Source organism: Rhinatrema bivittatum, chromosome 17, assembly GCF_901001135.1.
Source record: "Rhinatrema bivittatum chromosome 17, aRhiBiv1.1, whole genome shotgun sequence".
NCBI lineage: Eukaryota > Metazoa > Chordata > Amphibia > Gymnophiona > Rhinatrematidae > Rhinatrema > Rhinatrema bivittatum.
The window spans coordinates 15360913-15376529 of NC_042631.1; the positions used below are offsets into that span (position 1 = coordinate 15360913).

General features: G+C 40.3%; 1 protein-coding gene across 5 annotated transcripts in view; it reads left to right on the forward strand.

The window, feature by feature from the left end:
• The window catches only part of ELP4 (elongator acetyltransferase complex subunit 4), a 188151-nt gene extending 176025 nt beyond the window's left edge, over positions 1-12126 (forward strand). For all 5 annotated transcript variants that reach the window (XM_029583132.1, XM_029583136.1, XM_029583135.1 and 2 more), the window contains one exon: positions 11882-12126. In XM_029583132.1, the coding sequence (XP_029438992.1) occupies positions 11882-12013 (132 nt within the window). In that variant the 3' untranslated portion in view covers positions 12014-12126. The remainder of the gene's footprint in view (positions 1-11881) is intronic.
• Positions 12127-15617: the final 3491 nt, after the last annotated feature.

Sequence of the window (15617 nt, forward strand, 5' to 3'; positions counted from 1 at the left end):
AGAAATAGTATTTTTTAACAGGGCTCGTGAATATCTGTATTTCTTTAATTTCAACCGGTAGACAATTTGGATCTCATTTTGCCTGGCTCTTGCATCATGAAGCCCTTTGCAAATTAAACATAAAAATATTTGTGCACCCTGAGAAAGCTAGTTATTTGTATTGTAATCCTGGCAGGACAAAACTGTTCCTGTGAGAAAAATGTGAGTAACCGATACCACGATAGCTTCTGTTTTGTGATGCTGGAATTCTGAAATGCACAAAAAGTTGTATAAAGTGAGGCTACCTGCGACGCTCATCATGAATTCATTAAGCCCTGCCTGTCATTGCCGAGAGAATTAATGTATGAGGATAAAGTATGATGTAGGCAAAATCTGAGAGATGAAATGGTTCTGTTGTGATAAAGTGATGGGAACGTTTGTTTATTTATTTGATTTATATGTGGCTTTGATCTCGGAGTTTAGAGGACTAGATCTGCCTCCTGAGAGGATTACTGTAATTAGTTATAGTAGAGTGCTTGGACTTCTGATTGGAAAAGTTAAGTTACTAAAGTGTAGTCATTTGCATAGCTTTGAGTCCTTTGATGTGCTTTGGCATTGGCACGTTTATTCAGCTTTCTCTACTGTACTTGAATGAGCATTTCTCAGCATAACTAGTATCACCAGGAGGAATACAGCCATATAGAAGTTTAAAAGCTTTTCTTTCCTCAACATCATGCATTGAGCTATAAGCTGCATGACTTAATAAATGCTAAATACTGTGTGAGTGATGTGACCTGCTCCACTGAATGGAAAGAAGCAGGAATTAACCACCGAGCTGACCTAACAATTAAAGGAAGAGCTTAGATAGATATCTCTTACATCTTGAAAACTAAGCATATTTCAGATGTGTTTAAATTATAATAGGTAAGTCTCTAGGATAATTAATTTAATAGCACAGTATTAATATTGCAGTTATTTTAGTTTGCTACTAAGTAAGTTTTGGCAAGTTCAAAGTTCTTGTATCTCTTTAGGCAATGCAAAGGTTAAATATTATTTCTCTGAGTGAGGACAGCTGCTGCATGTTCTTTCAAAAAATCTTTATAAAGGAATCCTGTTCGGTTGCACTACATGTCCTAAATGATAAATCCTACTGTCTATCTGCACAATGGGGCAAAACTTTAAACTTACGCGAGGGCGCAGATTTGTTCGCACAACCCGGCGCAAACAAATCTACGCCCGATTTTATAACATGCACGAGCTGCCGCGAGCATAAGAACATAAGAAATTGCCATGCTGGGTCAGACCAAGGGTCCATCAAGCCCAGCATCCTGTTTCCAACAGAGGCCAACCCAGGCCACAAGAACCTGGCAAGTACCCAAACACTAAGAAGATCCCATGCTATTGATGCAATTAATAGCAGTGGCTATTCCCTAAGTCAGCTTGATTAATAGCAGTTAATGGACTTCTCCTCCAAGAACTTATCCAAACCTTTTTTGAACCCAGCTACACTAACTGCACTAACCACATCCTCTGGCAATGAATTCCAGAGCTTTATTGTGCGTTGAGTGAAAAAGAATTTTCTCCGATTAGTCTTAAATGTGCTACTTGCTAACTTCATGGAGTGCCCCCTAGTCCTTCTATTATTCGAAAGTGAAAATAACCGAGTCATATCTACTCGTTCAAGACCTCTCATGATCTTAAAGACCCTCTATCATATCCCCCCTCAGCCGTCTCTTCTCCAAACTGAACAGCCCTAACCTCTTCAGCCTTTCCTCATAGGGGAGCTGTTACATCCCCTTTATCATTTTGGTTGCCCTTCTCTGTACATGTTATAAAATCCAGGGTCGGCACGCACAGGGGGGTGCACAATTGTGCAACCTGCGCACGCCGAGCCGAGCAGCCTGCCTCCGTTCCCTCCGAGGCCGCTGCAGAATCGGAGCAGCCTTGCAAGGAACTTTTTTTTTATCCCCCCCACCTTTCCCTCCCTTCCCCTATCTAACCCACCTCCCAGTCCTAACTAAATCCCCCCCCCCCACCTTATTTCGTGGAGTTACGCCTGACTCTGGCAGGTGTAACTTGCGCGCGCCGCTGGCTCCCTGCCCCGGCACAGGCTGTTGTTCCGGAGCACTCGGCCCCGCCCCGGACACGCCCACGGACCGCCGCCACACCCTCGGACACGCCCCCAGCCAGCCCCTTATTCGAAGCCCCGGGACTTGCGCACGCAGGGGGAGGTAGGGGGAGGTTTTCGGGGGTTGCGCGCATATCTTACGCACACAACCCTTTGAAAATCTACCCCACTGTGTTCACCTTATTATAAAGACTTCTGGTTTTCCATTTAAAGCAAATTCTGATAGCCCCCTCCCTCACCAACATGAAAACATGGGTCTATCTGTTAATCTAAAAAACGCCATAATCCATCCACCTCCAGCAGTCACACCTAACTTCTGATAGTGGCCAGGCCACTCCCCGCTACTCTGCCCCACTCTCCTACTCTTTCATCACTGCTAATTTGACTGATAAAAGGGAAGTGTGGAGCAGTGTCTTGGACTACGTTGTCATCCTATGCACCCAAGGCGTGTCTGCTGCTTTGAACCAAACAGCACTACAGGGTTCCACGTGGCTCAAAGTGGCAAAAAGGATGTGGCCTAAGGCACCCTTGCTTACTCTCTCCATCCCACCCTCCTCTTTTCAGCCAGTCAGCAGCAATGACAGGTATCAGTGGAAGAAGGACTTGGGTATATGGGTGCTGAGGCTTTTGGAGGCCATTCCTGGGAGCTGTGAATGCTGGGACTGTTAGGAGGCTGTGTTGTCTCAAGTGACCAGTTATAATGTAAGCTGTTTGGGGCAAGGACCTATATCTTGTATATACTTTATTTTATAGAACACCATGCAATTAACTCTGATTTTAGACCTATTCCTGGTCATTGAGAGACTAACATAAAACACACCTATTAATCAAATTCAAAATTCTTAGATTTAAATATACCCATTCCTTAAACAGGTTTAAAAACTTATTCAACAAAAATGAAGATGCAGACAGAAACCCAACAAGAAGATGTGGGCTATACAGTCTCTTGCATTAATTGCCACGTGTATGGTTATTTTACTTGTTAATGAGAAGTTCTATGTTTGCATTTGGTATAAAGAGAACCTGGCTGTTGGAGAACAAGTCTGATCTCTGGAGGCCAGACATAGTAGAGCTGCAGCAGACAGAAGAGGAGACATTTTAGAGCAGTCCCAACTCGAGTCTAGCTGCCCTTGTGCTGCTTTGGAGGAGCAAGGTCACCTGGAGCCTTCGTGTGGCATGAAGTGATCCTGTAGCTTGGACTTGCCCTCCAGGTCAGGTTCTTAACCTTGTCTTTGGGACATGCCTAGCCAGTCAGGTTTTCAGGATATCCACAATGAACATGCATGAGAGAGATTTGCATGCATACAAATTAATACATATTCATTGTGGATATCTTAGAAATCTGACTGGCTAGGTGTGTTTTGAGGACAGAGTTGAGAACCCCTACACCAGGTGATGCCATGTCACCTCTCACCGAGGATGTCTCCAAGGGTATGAGCCCAGGAGGGAAGGGTTAGGATTGCTTTTGTAGCTTGCTATTCAGTCATTAGGAATGTAGATAACTGGCTGGCTACTGGATCTGAGACTCATTTGGTTATATGCCGGGTATGAAGGTACAATGTAGGCCTGTTATAATGCAGCTCAGTATAATGAAAATTGCTTATAACACAGTCATACACTTTCATTATAGAGCTTAATATTCAGTGTCACTTAGCTGGATAAGTCCATACTTATGCAGTTAAATGGTGCTGAATATCGACCTCTTTAAACTTGATATAATGCAGGCTATCTTAAAATGTGGAACACATTTTTGGACCCTATTGTTTGTTATATCGGGTCTAAAGTGTAGTGGTCATTACACTTCACCTAGATAGGATTTTAGAGAGTACTGGGAAGGAGCCGGCTGTCATGGTACACGTGGGTCCCAATGACATAGGAAGGTGTAGGAAAGAGGTTCTGGAGGATAAATGTAAGCTTTTATGTAGAAAATTGAAATCCAGAACCTCCAGTTTCATTCTCGGAAATGCTTCCTATTCCAGACCCCAGAGGCAGGCTGGGTTCCAGAATCTCAGTGTATGGAAGCGACAGTGGTACAGGGAAGAGGGTTTTAGATTTGTTAAGAACTGGGAAACAGAGAGCATATTCTGATATAATGGATTCCATCTTAACTGGGATGGAACAAGGCTGCAGACACTATTATTTATAAAGTAGCTAGAACTAAATTAGTCTGTGGGAGAATGCTGTTAGTCACTCAAAAGCATATGGTTCAGAGGGAGATATTTTCCAAGAATACTGTCAAAACAGGGAAGTTAGAATATCCTGGTAGAGAAGTTATGTTAAGGCTGAAGTAGCCCAGATGGATGTAAAAAAAAGAGCCCACAGATGTGAATGACTCTACACTACCTATATCTTCTGCTAATAAACAGGTTGTGAATACAAATACATATAGAAATTCAAATTTTAAAAAACCATACTTTAAAAGGTGCAGCTACAAAGGTTAAGACATGGAGATTTTAATTACCCCACTATTGACTGGATCAGTGTCTCATCATGCCATTCTAGAGAGGTTTAGTTTTATAATGCCGTAAATGATTGTTTCCTGGAAGGATAATGACTTTAGATTTAGTCCTCAGTGGAGTACAAGGGGTTATGTGGTGGGGCTGCTTAGCAATAGCAATCATAATGCAATCAAATTTGAAATAATTACTGGGGAGAGAACATTAAGCAAAACTACTGTAGTAGCATATAACTTTAAAATGGAGACTATGATTAAATGAGGAAATTAGTTAGAAAAAAAACATTAAAAGGAATAGAGATGAGATGTGGACATTGTCTAAAACTTCCATTTTAGAAGCCCAGATAAAATGTTTTTCATGCATTAAAAAAGGTTGAAGAGACTGCTGTGATACCTGTGATTTCTTTTTAGAATGTATTTATTTATTTATTATTTCTTCGCTCTCATAGACTGCTCTTTCAAAGGAGTCTTTGGTTGGAGCAGTTTACAATAAATAAATCCAGATACAAACAACATTAAATAACATTAAAACTGCAATAATCATCTAATAAAAATAACTAAAAAAAATTAAATTAAGTAAAATATAAAAAGATTCAAACCTAGCAGAGGAGTATACCAACGTATGAGTAATGTCTCTCTCTAATGGCTAGAATGGAAAAAGCCAGCATTTCACCTTTTTGTGAAATAGCAAATAGTTTACCTCCAATCTCAATTCCCTTGGTGCTAAGTTCCTGAATTCCAGAAAAAATAGTAAACAGAATGTTAGGAATTATTAGGAAAGGAATGGAGAATGAAACAGAGAATGTCAAAATCCCTCTGTGTCACTCCATGTTGAGACCACACATAGGGGTAGATTTTAAAAGCCCTGCGCGCATGTAAATCCTGCCGGATTTACATGCGCCGGCGCAGCATGCACAAAGCCCCGGGACACGCGTAAGTCCCGGAGCTTCGTAAAAGGGGCGGGAGAGGGAGTGTCCGGGGGGCATGTCGGCAGGCTGGGGGTGTGTCCGGGGGCATGTCAGGGAGCAGTCTGGGGCGGGTCCGGGGGCGGGCTGGGAGGGCGGTCCCGAGTCCCCCGGCGCTGTGGCCTGTGCCGGGGGATGCCGAGGCAGCGCGCGCAAGTTACGCCTGCCTCAAGCAGGCGTAACTTGCACAACAAAGGTAGGGGGGTGAGTTAGAGAGGGGAAGGTGGGGGGACGCAGAAGGAAAGTTCCCTCTGAGGCCGCTCCGATTTCGGAGCGGCCTCGGAGGGAACGGAGGCCGGCTGCGCGGCTCGGCGCGCGCAAGCTGCCAATTTTGCGCAGCCTTGCGCGCGCCGACCCTGGATTTTATAAGATACGCGCAGCTATGCGCGTATCTTATAAAATCCGGCGTACTTTTGTTTGCGCTGGTTGCGCGAACAAAAGTACGAGCGCGCGTACTTTTTTAAGATATACCTCAGCGAGTATTGTGTGCAGTTCTGGTCACCGCATCTCAAAAAAAATGTAGTTGAACTGGGAAAGGTACAGAGTAGGGTGACCAAAATGATTAAAGGGAATAGAGTGGCTGCGCTATGAGGAAAAGCTAAAGAGGTTAGAATTCTTCAGCTTGCAGAAGAGATGAGGGTATGTTAGAGGTGCCTTAAAATCATTAATGAAATAGAAGGATAAATGTAAATCTGTTATTTACTCTTTCAAAAAATACAAAGGCTCTGGGATATACTATGAAGTATGTGGTAAAGGCAGCTGGTGTAACTGGGTTTAAAAAAGGTTTGGACAAGTTTCTGGAGGAGAAGTCAACAAACCGTTATTACCTGGGTAGACTTATCTCTGGTATTAGCAGCATGGGATCTATGTACTGTTTGGAATCCTGGATTGGCCACTATTGGAAACAGAATACTGGGATGGATGAACCCTTGATCTGACCCAGTATGACAAGTCTTATGTTTTTATGTAGCACGGAAATAATGCAGCACAGTGCAAGATCCAGGCCGCTTCAGTTAAACCAGTTATATCAATCTTCTATGCACTTAACACAGATAGATAGACTTCGCAATACCAAATATGGCAATCAGTTAAGATCCTTGGATCAGTGCTTTACAGTAACATTGATATCATCTACTGATATCTCTTTCTTTTAAAAGCTTTATCAGTTTCTTTTGAAGCTATTTAGTAAATTTAACTACCTCCTTTGACATGCTTTAAATAAAAGAATCCCTTGTTCCGAAGTTGATGACATCTATTTCTCCGTAATCTTAGAAAGAGCTTCCTAGTTTTGTATTTTGCTCTTGGGGTAAAAGGATCACTGAAAACATCCCTGTGAGGCTCATTAGTTATACAGGCTAATTAAATCCTCCCTCTGCTTCTTTTCTCTACGGGCAGTCTATCTGCATATGTAACTTCTGTGTCCCCTGTATAAATTTTGTGGCCCTTCTTTTTACTTTTATAACATTTGCACATCCTTTTTCAGGTTGCATGCCCAAATTTTGCCTAATATGGGCTTTAAAGCGTGGAAGGATGATCTCCTTGTTGTTTTCCCCCCCTGTGTAATTCACACCAATATGCGCTCTGCTTTGGTTGCTGCTGCTTGGTTTGTTTGCAGTATATTATCTTCTAGTGTACCCGGATCATTTTCTTGGTTAGTATGAGCAAATATTGCATCGCTCCAAGTATATTGCCCTTGCCTATTGTTGTTCCCCAGATACTTTTGACCACATTAAATCTCATTGTCTACTTGTCTTTTATTTGTTTTTAATTTTAATGCTCATTAAAAGTGAGTGACAGCTTTGGAAACTGAAGTCTTTCATTTATCCACAGAGTAAATACAGCACTGGCAGTGCAGGATGGGCTTCCCAAAATGCACTGCCAATGTACCTCAGTTCTGCTCTGGAAAGACCAACGCTGAGGAGAGAAAGTATGATTGTTTATGATATGTCTATGCAGTCTTTGATCTTTCTGCAATGGTGGTGCCAATTAGTTCAAATTGTGATGATGGTTTTGATGATATGGGTCCTTGCCAACTGGGTACTGGACTGAAACCACCAATTTATTTCATAGAAAACTATTGTAAGGTCCCTACCAACCTAAATCAGGTTGGAATTGATGACCTGAAGCTGCCACACCAAAAGAAGCAGGAGGAAACTGCCAGACCAAGAAAATAAAAAGAATTGGGTATGCAAGGGAGATGGGTAGATTATTATGTCAAACCATGGAACTGCTGTTATTAAGGAACCCTAATTAGTCCATTTCATTTTCTTTAATAACAAGCAGCCAGCCTTAGTAAAATTACACAGATAGGGATTGCCAAACTTAAGGATGTCTGCAAGGACATCCACAAATTAGTAGTGGATCAGGAGAGATTAGAAAGCACCAAAAATGCAACCAACTGAACCAGAATTAAAGACTTGTAAGCTTGATATCGTGCAGATAGAAGATTTGAAAAGTTCTTGAGCAGGTCAGATAATGAACCTAAGAGATCAACCATCTGTGGGCAGTCAAAACCAAACAATACATGTTAGGAATAACCATGAAGCCCAGAAGAAGAGATCTGTAATTATATATATATGCATATATATATATATATATATAGAGAGAGAGAGAGAGAGAAAGTTGTATAACAAGAACAAGGCAATTGAAAAGGAAGGGCAGACTGAGGAAGAAAATGAGAATCATAATCTATTGGATAAGTTTTATCTCTGAGCCCATATAACAAACTTGGAGTAACTGATGAGCTGAGACAGACTTTGAGTAAAGGTTGAATTCCATATATATCCACTACTAGAGGACTGAAAGATAGCTTATAGCTGTATCCCTGCTACAGGCTAATCTTAAGGATATATGAGCACAGTATCATAGAGAAACAGAGAGGGCACAAGACTGGAAGAGTTCTCCATGCATGACTGCTTTGTGAACTAGTCAATATGGGAATCATAGACATAGCCCAATGGGAATGTGATTTCTGAGAGAGAATTGCCAAAGATATCATTTTTATTACCTAGCTCTAACGGGAGAAAGGATATGAATTCCATTGCCCCTATGTAACCTCTGAAGAGACTAGTCATGATAGCTTTGCCTAAGAGAACACACTTCTGTGATCACACACTGAAACATGAGCATAAAGTATGACTACTATGAGGTTTATGATATTCTCCCGGAAACAGCAGAGGGGAAGAAAATGACTATTATAATGTGATTCATTGTCACAAGTATGTGACACAAAGAGCACAGTCACTACAACACAGCATGAAGGGTATAGTCATAAATATACGACCTCATGGAAAATGTCCGTCATGTAATGCTGTATGGTAGATGATGTGATGCAAAAGCCAATCTCCGTGACCTTTCCAATAGAAATAACCACTAAGCTTCATGGGATGAACTCATAGTATAACTGAGAATGTACAACCAGTATGAACTAGCCAAGAGATATGACTTATATTGAAATATCCAGGTGGATTTACGCGTGTAAGTCCCAGGGCTTGAAAAAATGGGCGGGGCATGGGCGGGGCCGGAGGCCACTCCACTGCCGCTGGGCTGTGGGATTGTGCGCCTCTGGCAGGCATAACTTCTGAAATAAAGGTACCGGGGGGGGGGGGGTTGGGCTGGGGGGTGGGACAGATAGGGGAAGGAAGGAGAAGGTGGGGGGGAGGAAAGTTCCCTCCAAGGCCGCTCCGATTTCGGCCTCGGAGGGAATGGGAAAAGCCAGCTGGTCTCCCCGAGGGCTCAGCGCGTGCCGACCCCTGATTTTATAACATGCGCGCGGCATGTTATAAAATCAGGCGTACATTTGTGCGCACAGATTTTAAAATCCGGCCCTTAAGCTCTAGAATTCATTGCCAGAAGATGTGGTTAAGGCAGTTAGTGTAGCTGAGATTTAAAAAGGTTTGGACAAATTCCTAGAGGAGAAATCCATGAACTTCTATTAATCAAGCTGATTTAAGGAATAACCACTGCTTATTACTGGTATTAGTAGCATGGGATCTATTTAATGTTTAGGTACCTGCCAGGTACTTGTGACCTGGATTAGCCACAGTTGAGAAACAGGATGCTGGGCTTGATGAACCCTCAGTCTGACCCAATATGGCAACTTCTTTTGTTCTTATATGAATATCCTTGCAGACTAGTGCCATATACATAGAGAATAGATTATGCACTTGAACATGGTTTCATGCTATGAAAAACATATACGATATACATTAGTGCTTACAAATGTAAGCATACAAATGTTTGATTGATTTTTCAAGGCCTAATGTGTTCCTGTTCCTGGGTATGTGAAACAACTGATTGATTCCCATTCTTCCAATACCAGCTGAACCCTTAAAGTAAAACTTGGAACTTCAGATCATCGACACAGTATCTACAGAGCCTTTAAAATATCTGTTGGGGCAATGTTTGTATTAGAAATCTGAAAAATGGAATTATTTCTCCTCTCCTTTCTTCACTCATTCACTTTCTCAACTGCCCCTTTCTGAATTTTGTTTGAAAAAGAAAAACATTGGAACTGTGTATAGCACACACCTGACTTACATATGTAGAACAGTCTTAAGCCTTTATAATTCAGAAATATGCAAAATATAATATGTTTAAATGGAAACATATGTTTTATGCATATGTAGAGAGATGCAATGTAACACTTTCTAAAATTCCAGCAATTCCAAGCACTTTCATGGTGCTGGTTCAGGTTGCTATGGCAGTCCCCTGTGGCTCTTTTGACTTCGGTGGAGATGGTTTTGGGTTTATATTTTGGTTCTGAGATTTGCAGGGCTGTAATGCTTTGCATAGATGGATTTGTAGTCCTGCTTTTCTCAGGGGAATCACAACTACAAGCCCCACATGCAATGGAACAAAAGCAAGAGTGGTTAAACCTGAACCTGGAGGCATCTGGTCACTTGATCTTAAATTTAGTGGGCAATTTGCCTTACCATCTTTATACTTAAAATACATATGAAAAAATGTATTTGGGCTTGCAATATTTAAAATTCATCTTAGGGTGTGCTCTTACTTTGATTCGTTTTTAGTGATCAAGTACTGTAAATATTTTTTATATAAAAATTTTTTTATAATTTTAACTAATGGTGCTAGTTACAATAGGGAACAAAAGGCAAATATTTGAATTTACTACTTCATCACTGATGGATGTTCATTTAGTGACTTTTTTGTTAAATCGCCCCTTTCATATTATTTTATAGTTGAACAGCATTTTATGTGCTAAAAAATGGGAAGCCTGAAATAGAAGGTGGTATAATTACATGAGGGAAGAGAAGATTTTAAAAAGCTCTTAACTGTTTCATAGTACAGCAAACCCTTTATACCATGTCTTGGTTGTAGCAAAGTGAAACTTTATCCCCAAAGTAATTTGTGCATATTAAGTTTTATAGTTTCAAATTTTGAAAAAGCAAACTATAACAAAAAATGTTGATTTCCAGACCTTTCGTTATCAAGAAGGATGCCGGTACGTGGTATAGCAGTAATGCAATTCAATTCTTCATTCCATGTATAGTACAGTATGTAAAACGTATGCAAAGTATAACTGCCCACCCAATATTAATTGAATTTATTATGGGTTATTTTTAAAACTTAAGCACAACATGCTTGGAAGCAATCATATTAACAAGAATGTCACAAATTAGATGACACACTATGGTATCCAATTGGTATCTGTATGAGAACTAAGGGCGTGGGCATGACCTGTACACACTTGTGCAGTACCTATGTTAAGTGACCTGGATTTGGACTGGCAAGATGGTACAGCAACCTTTAAATTGGAACAATGATAGGAATAGTACATTGGGATATCCTGCTCTGCAGCTGTGAGCACCTGCACAGCAGGTTTATCGCTAGCTGTTTCTGTTACTGTTTCTATGGATATGGAGCACATGCTGTGATAATATTTTTCCATAGCTTCTCTAAAATATGTTTATCTATTTGTATTGTTCCCTGTAATTACTGATGATCTTTTCCCAAATCACGTTTCATGTCCTTGCACTCTTGAGTTCATCAGATCTTTAATTCACAAATAGCCTGTGTGCCATATCTCCGCTCAGTGTAATTGGAAAATATTGCAGTACCAGTATACTTTTGGAGAGAGATGACATGCATACTGGTGATTTATTTTCCTGAATAATTATATAGAAAACAATTTCCAACATGTTATATATTGGAAAAATGAAGTATTTATAAAGAAAACACATCTCCTAACTCACAAGATGACCTGAATGACATGCAAAACTAAATGTGGAAAAACTAGCATGATAACTTTTCTCTAGATCACATATTTAAAAAGATAATGTTTTTTTTTTTCTTTTTTTTTTCTTTCCCTCTTCTGAAAACCTCCTACTCTAGCGCCTACATTTGCCACCAGACCTGTCAGACAGAGCGAGTCGCTCAAGCAAACGGGATCTGTCAGAATGTGCCAAGGTGCTGAGTGCAGGATGTGCTGCTATGACCGGAGGCAGGAAACACCTGGACTTCTAGTGATTTCTATTTAGCAGTTTCACTCAGATTTATATTACACTCTAATTATGACTATTAATAACTTATGTAAATATTATGCTTAACGATATGACCCAATAATCCTCCAAAATGAAGATGGTTTCGTGTTTTTTATTGTAATTTTATATACGTGTTTTTGACAGAACTTTTGAAAAATAATATGCAAGTGCTTCATTTTCAAGGTGTTTCTATGAAAAATTATTCACAATTATGCTAATTGTATCACTCCAGATACCTGATTTTATCTGTTCATTTCTGAGATGAAGAGAATTAGTAAACAATACATATACATGAAGTGTTGGTATTCAGGGTAGTATAAGATCTATCTTTGAATCATATATAACAATGTAAATAATCATTAATTAGTTTGGTATTTAAATTAGAAAAATGTGCTGATGTCATAGTAATAGGACTGGCATCAGAAAAAGACCAAATGATCCATCCAGACTGCCCAGCAAGTTTCTTATGGTAGTAACTGCCACTCTGTGCAGGTTACCCTTGTGTTTCTGTTAAGAGTAGTAGCTGACACTCAATGCAGGTTACCCCCATGTTTCTGTTAAGGGTAGTAACTGCCGCTCTGTGCAGGGTTACCCCCAAGCCTTATATTTTAACATGGCAATATTTTTACTGGGTGAGGAGCCATCTTGAAAATTCAGACAATACTGCATGGCATGCTTTGCTTTTGGACTTGGCCATAGAAGCAGTCCTGTGCTTTTTCCCTTATGTCTGCATATCAGTACCCCAAACCGTAAAAGTCAGGGCTCAAGTTGGTTGTCATCTGAATCCAGTTCCCCTCCCTGTGCCATCAAACGCATCAAGAGTTATTGGTTAAGGGGAGTTATCCCCATACATACTGTTAAGGGTAGTAACCGCCACCCAGCAGGTTACCCCCATGCACTCTTTCCTTCATTTCCATCCTCTAGCCTTTAGGGATTCAGAGTGTTTATCCCATGCCCCTTTGAATTCTTTGACCATTTTTGTGTTCACCACCTCCTCTGAACGGGCATTCCAGGCATCCACCACCCTCTCCTTGAAGAAATATTTCCTGATGTTGGTTCTGAGTCGTCACCCCTGGAGTTTCATTTCGCGACCCCTACTTCTGCGCTTTCCTTTCCCACGGAAAAGGCATAATTATTGATTTGTCATGATCATGTGTATAAAATGCACAAGGTTGCATTTACACCAACAGTGCAAAGATCAAGTCAGTATTTCTCATGTGCAAGAATAATCCAAAGATGATGTTAAATACATGAACTTTCAGCACCACATCGATCCCTCTGACCTTTCTGTGTCCCATTAGGAGATGGGATCTGTGTGGTCATGATAACTCTACCTCTTTATTAGTAAACTCGCCTATACAGTAATTCAACAGTTCTCAAAGTGGGAACCAGACCTAACTTATTAGGGAAGGGCAAGCTCCTCCAGAGAGATTTTTAAAAATGTGTTTTTCCTAAAGTTTTGTACTTCATGGGGAATGCATCCAAGAAGGGCAATGTGAATTGTTAAACAAAACTACAAGGAAGAAAACCCCCAAATAATTTTAGAAGGGAGTTCAGTGGAGCTTTTAATCAGAATAATAACACTAGATATGAATTAGAAGGGAAAGAATTTAGACTTTTACTCTTGGATAAAGGAAATGCATGAGAGGGGACTGCACTAGAAGAATCGGGTTTGTTGGGCAGAGCCTAAGCCTCCAGCTAGCAATAATTGATCAAGAATGGGCCAGTCTTACACTTGCTGTCAACCTGAACTAAGGCGCCATTTTTGTTGTGCGTTAATGAATATTGTTAGCAAATATTTGCGGGGTGAGGGGACAGAATTACAATTGTACAAATAACATGCTGAGATGGGGAAGACGTTCTCTGGCAGTTCCAGATAAGCTTCAGAGCTCATTTGATGTCTTACCTCTTCTGAATGAGCCCCTCTCCTCACTGATGATGAAGATGATGAGCTTTTATCAAAACACACTAGACAAGGATTTCAGTGGGAAATGGTTCCCAGAGAAGAAAGTACATAAAATGCCTGATGCTGAAGGGTGAAGGTCATATCATCGCACAGTTAATCAATTAACACTAAAAAAAGTATTAATAAATATGGACTGAATAAGACGGTGATTGAAACTTTGAGTGCTGCAGAGCTGACTCTTCTTTTGTGCTGACAGTTTTGGCCATGGCAACCAGATGCAAAACAAGGCAAAGAGTTTGTAGTTGTTCCCTAACAACCAGCATGAAACGGCAGGTGATATAAAGCAGGTAACAAAACAGAACTTTAAAATAGTTTTAAACACAAGAAAGAAGTTAATCTGAGGCATAAACTTTTATTACAGATCACAGATGATTCAAGTCAGGTAGGAGAGAGGAAGGATGGAAATAATAAATATAAAATCTGTTTTATTGAACCCTGAATGGACTACATCAATCCCATTTGCATAGGAGCACAACCACCACCTCCCTTAACGTTTTGTTTTTACTGTGGCATCATCCAGGACACCACAGCACACGGGCTTTTTTTTTTCCAGCTAAGTTAAGATTTTTTTTCTTTGAACAAATTGGGAGCTACATTTCTTTACATTTTTCTTGCAGTAGAAGTTTTATTGATGTTTCTCTTTAGTGGGTTAAGAAATGTAAGCAGAGTACATCTGAAGTTTTTTTAAGAAATAATTATTTTGAAAATACACTAAGAGAGGGTGGGTGAAGTAAAGTTGCTGGCTTCAAAAGCTGCACTCAGTATAAATTTTAGTCTGATTTTCAGAACTGTTTAGTGACTGCCGCTGAAGTGATTAGTGGAAAAGATGTTTGGTCTTGTGATCTGGTTTGGCCAAAGCAGGTCTTCACTTCACAAGGTTTTCCGTTATCTATAACAGGCAAAGCATTGCATATTAAAATGAAAGTATTAGATAAACTTCCAGATTATGATTTACGACTATCTATGTGTTTATGTGCTGCTGGGGAATTGGAACACAGCAGTGCTACAGCCGATTCGATTATTCAGTTGTGATAACTCCAAGTTAATGGTATAGGACAGCAGCATTCAGATGATATAAAAAACAGAGAAACCTGTCTGCAGAAAAAGACCATATGGCCTATCTAGTCTGCCCAAGACACTCTGAATTGCACTTAAACCAATGCTGCCCATTACAGCAACATTTGGAGTTAACATTTTGTTTAAAAATACTGTATATTGTTTCTGTTCCATTAGAACAAACCAATTACATAACGACTGGCACTTTGGACAGGAAATCCTGACACACTGGACGGGCAGGTTGGTCATTGTCTGCTGCCATGTACCATGTCACTGTGCTCTCTGTGCTCTTGGCTTCACCACTTCTCAACAATAACCAATAAGAATTCAACCTTTAGCTGCACAGACACACAGAGAAAATACATGGTATGTGTTTATCTTTGTTGTGTTGAGAAGTGAGTATTGCAAGAGATTTAAAAAAAAAAAAAATTCAGATTCATTTTCATCAGCATAAAGTCCTTATGTAGCTCCAGAGTAATCCAAAACAATTGAAGTCAGCACTATGAAATTATGTCAACAGATAAAATTCCCAAATGAAATTCAAGCTGACAGTTACATTAATGCT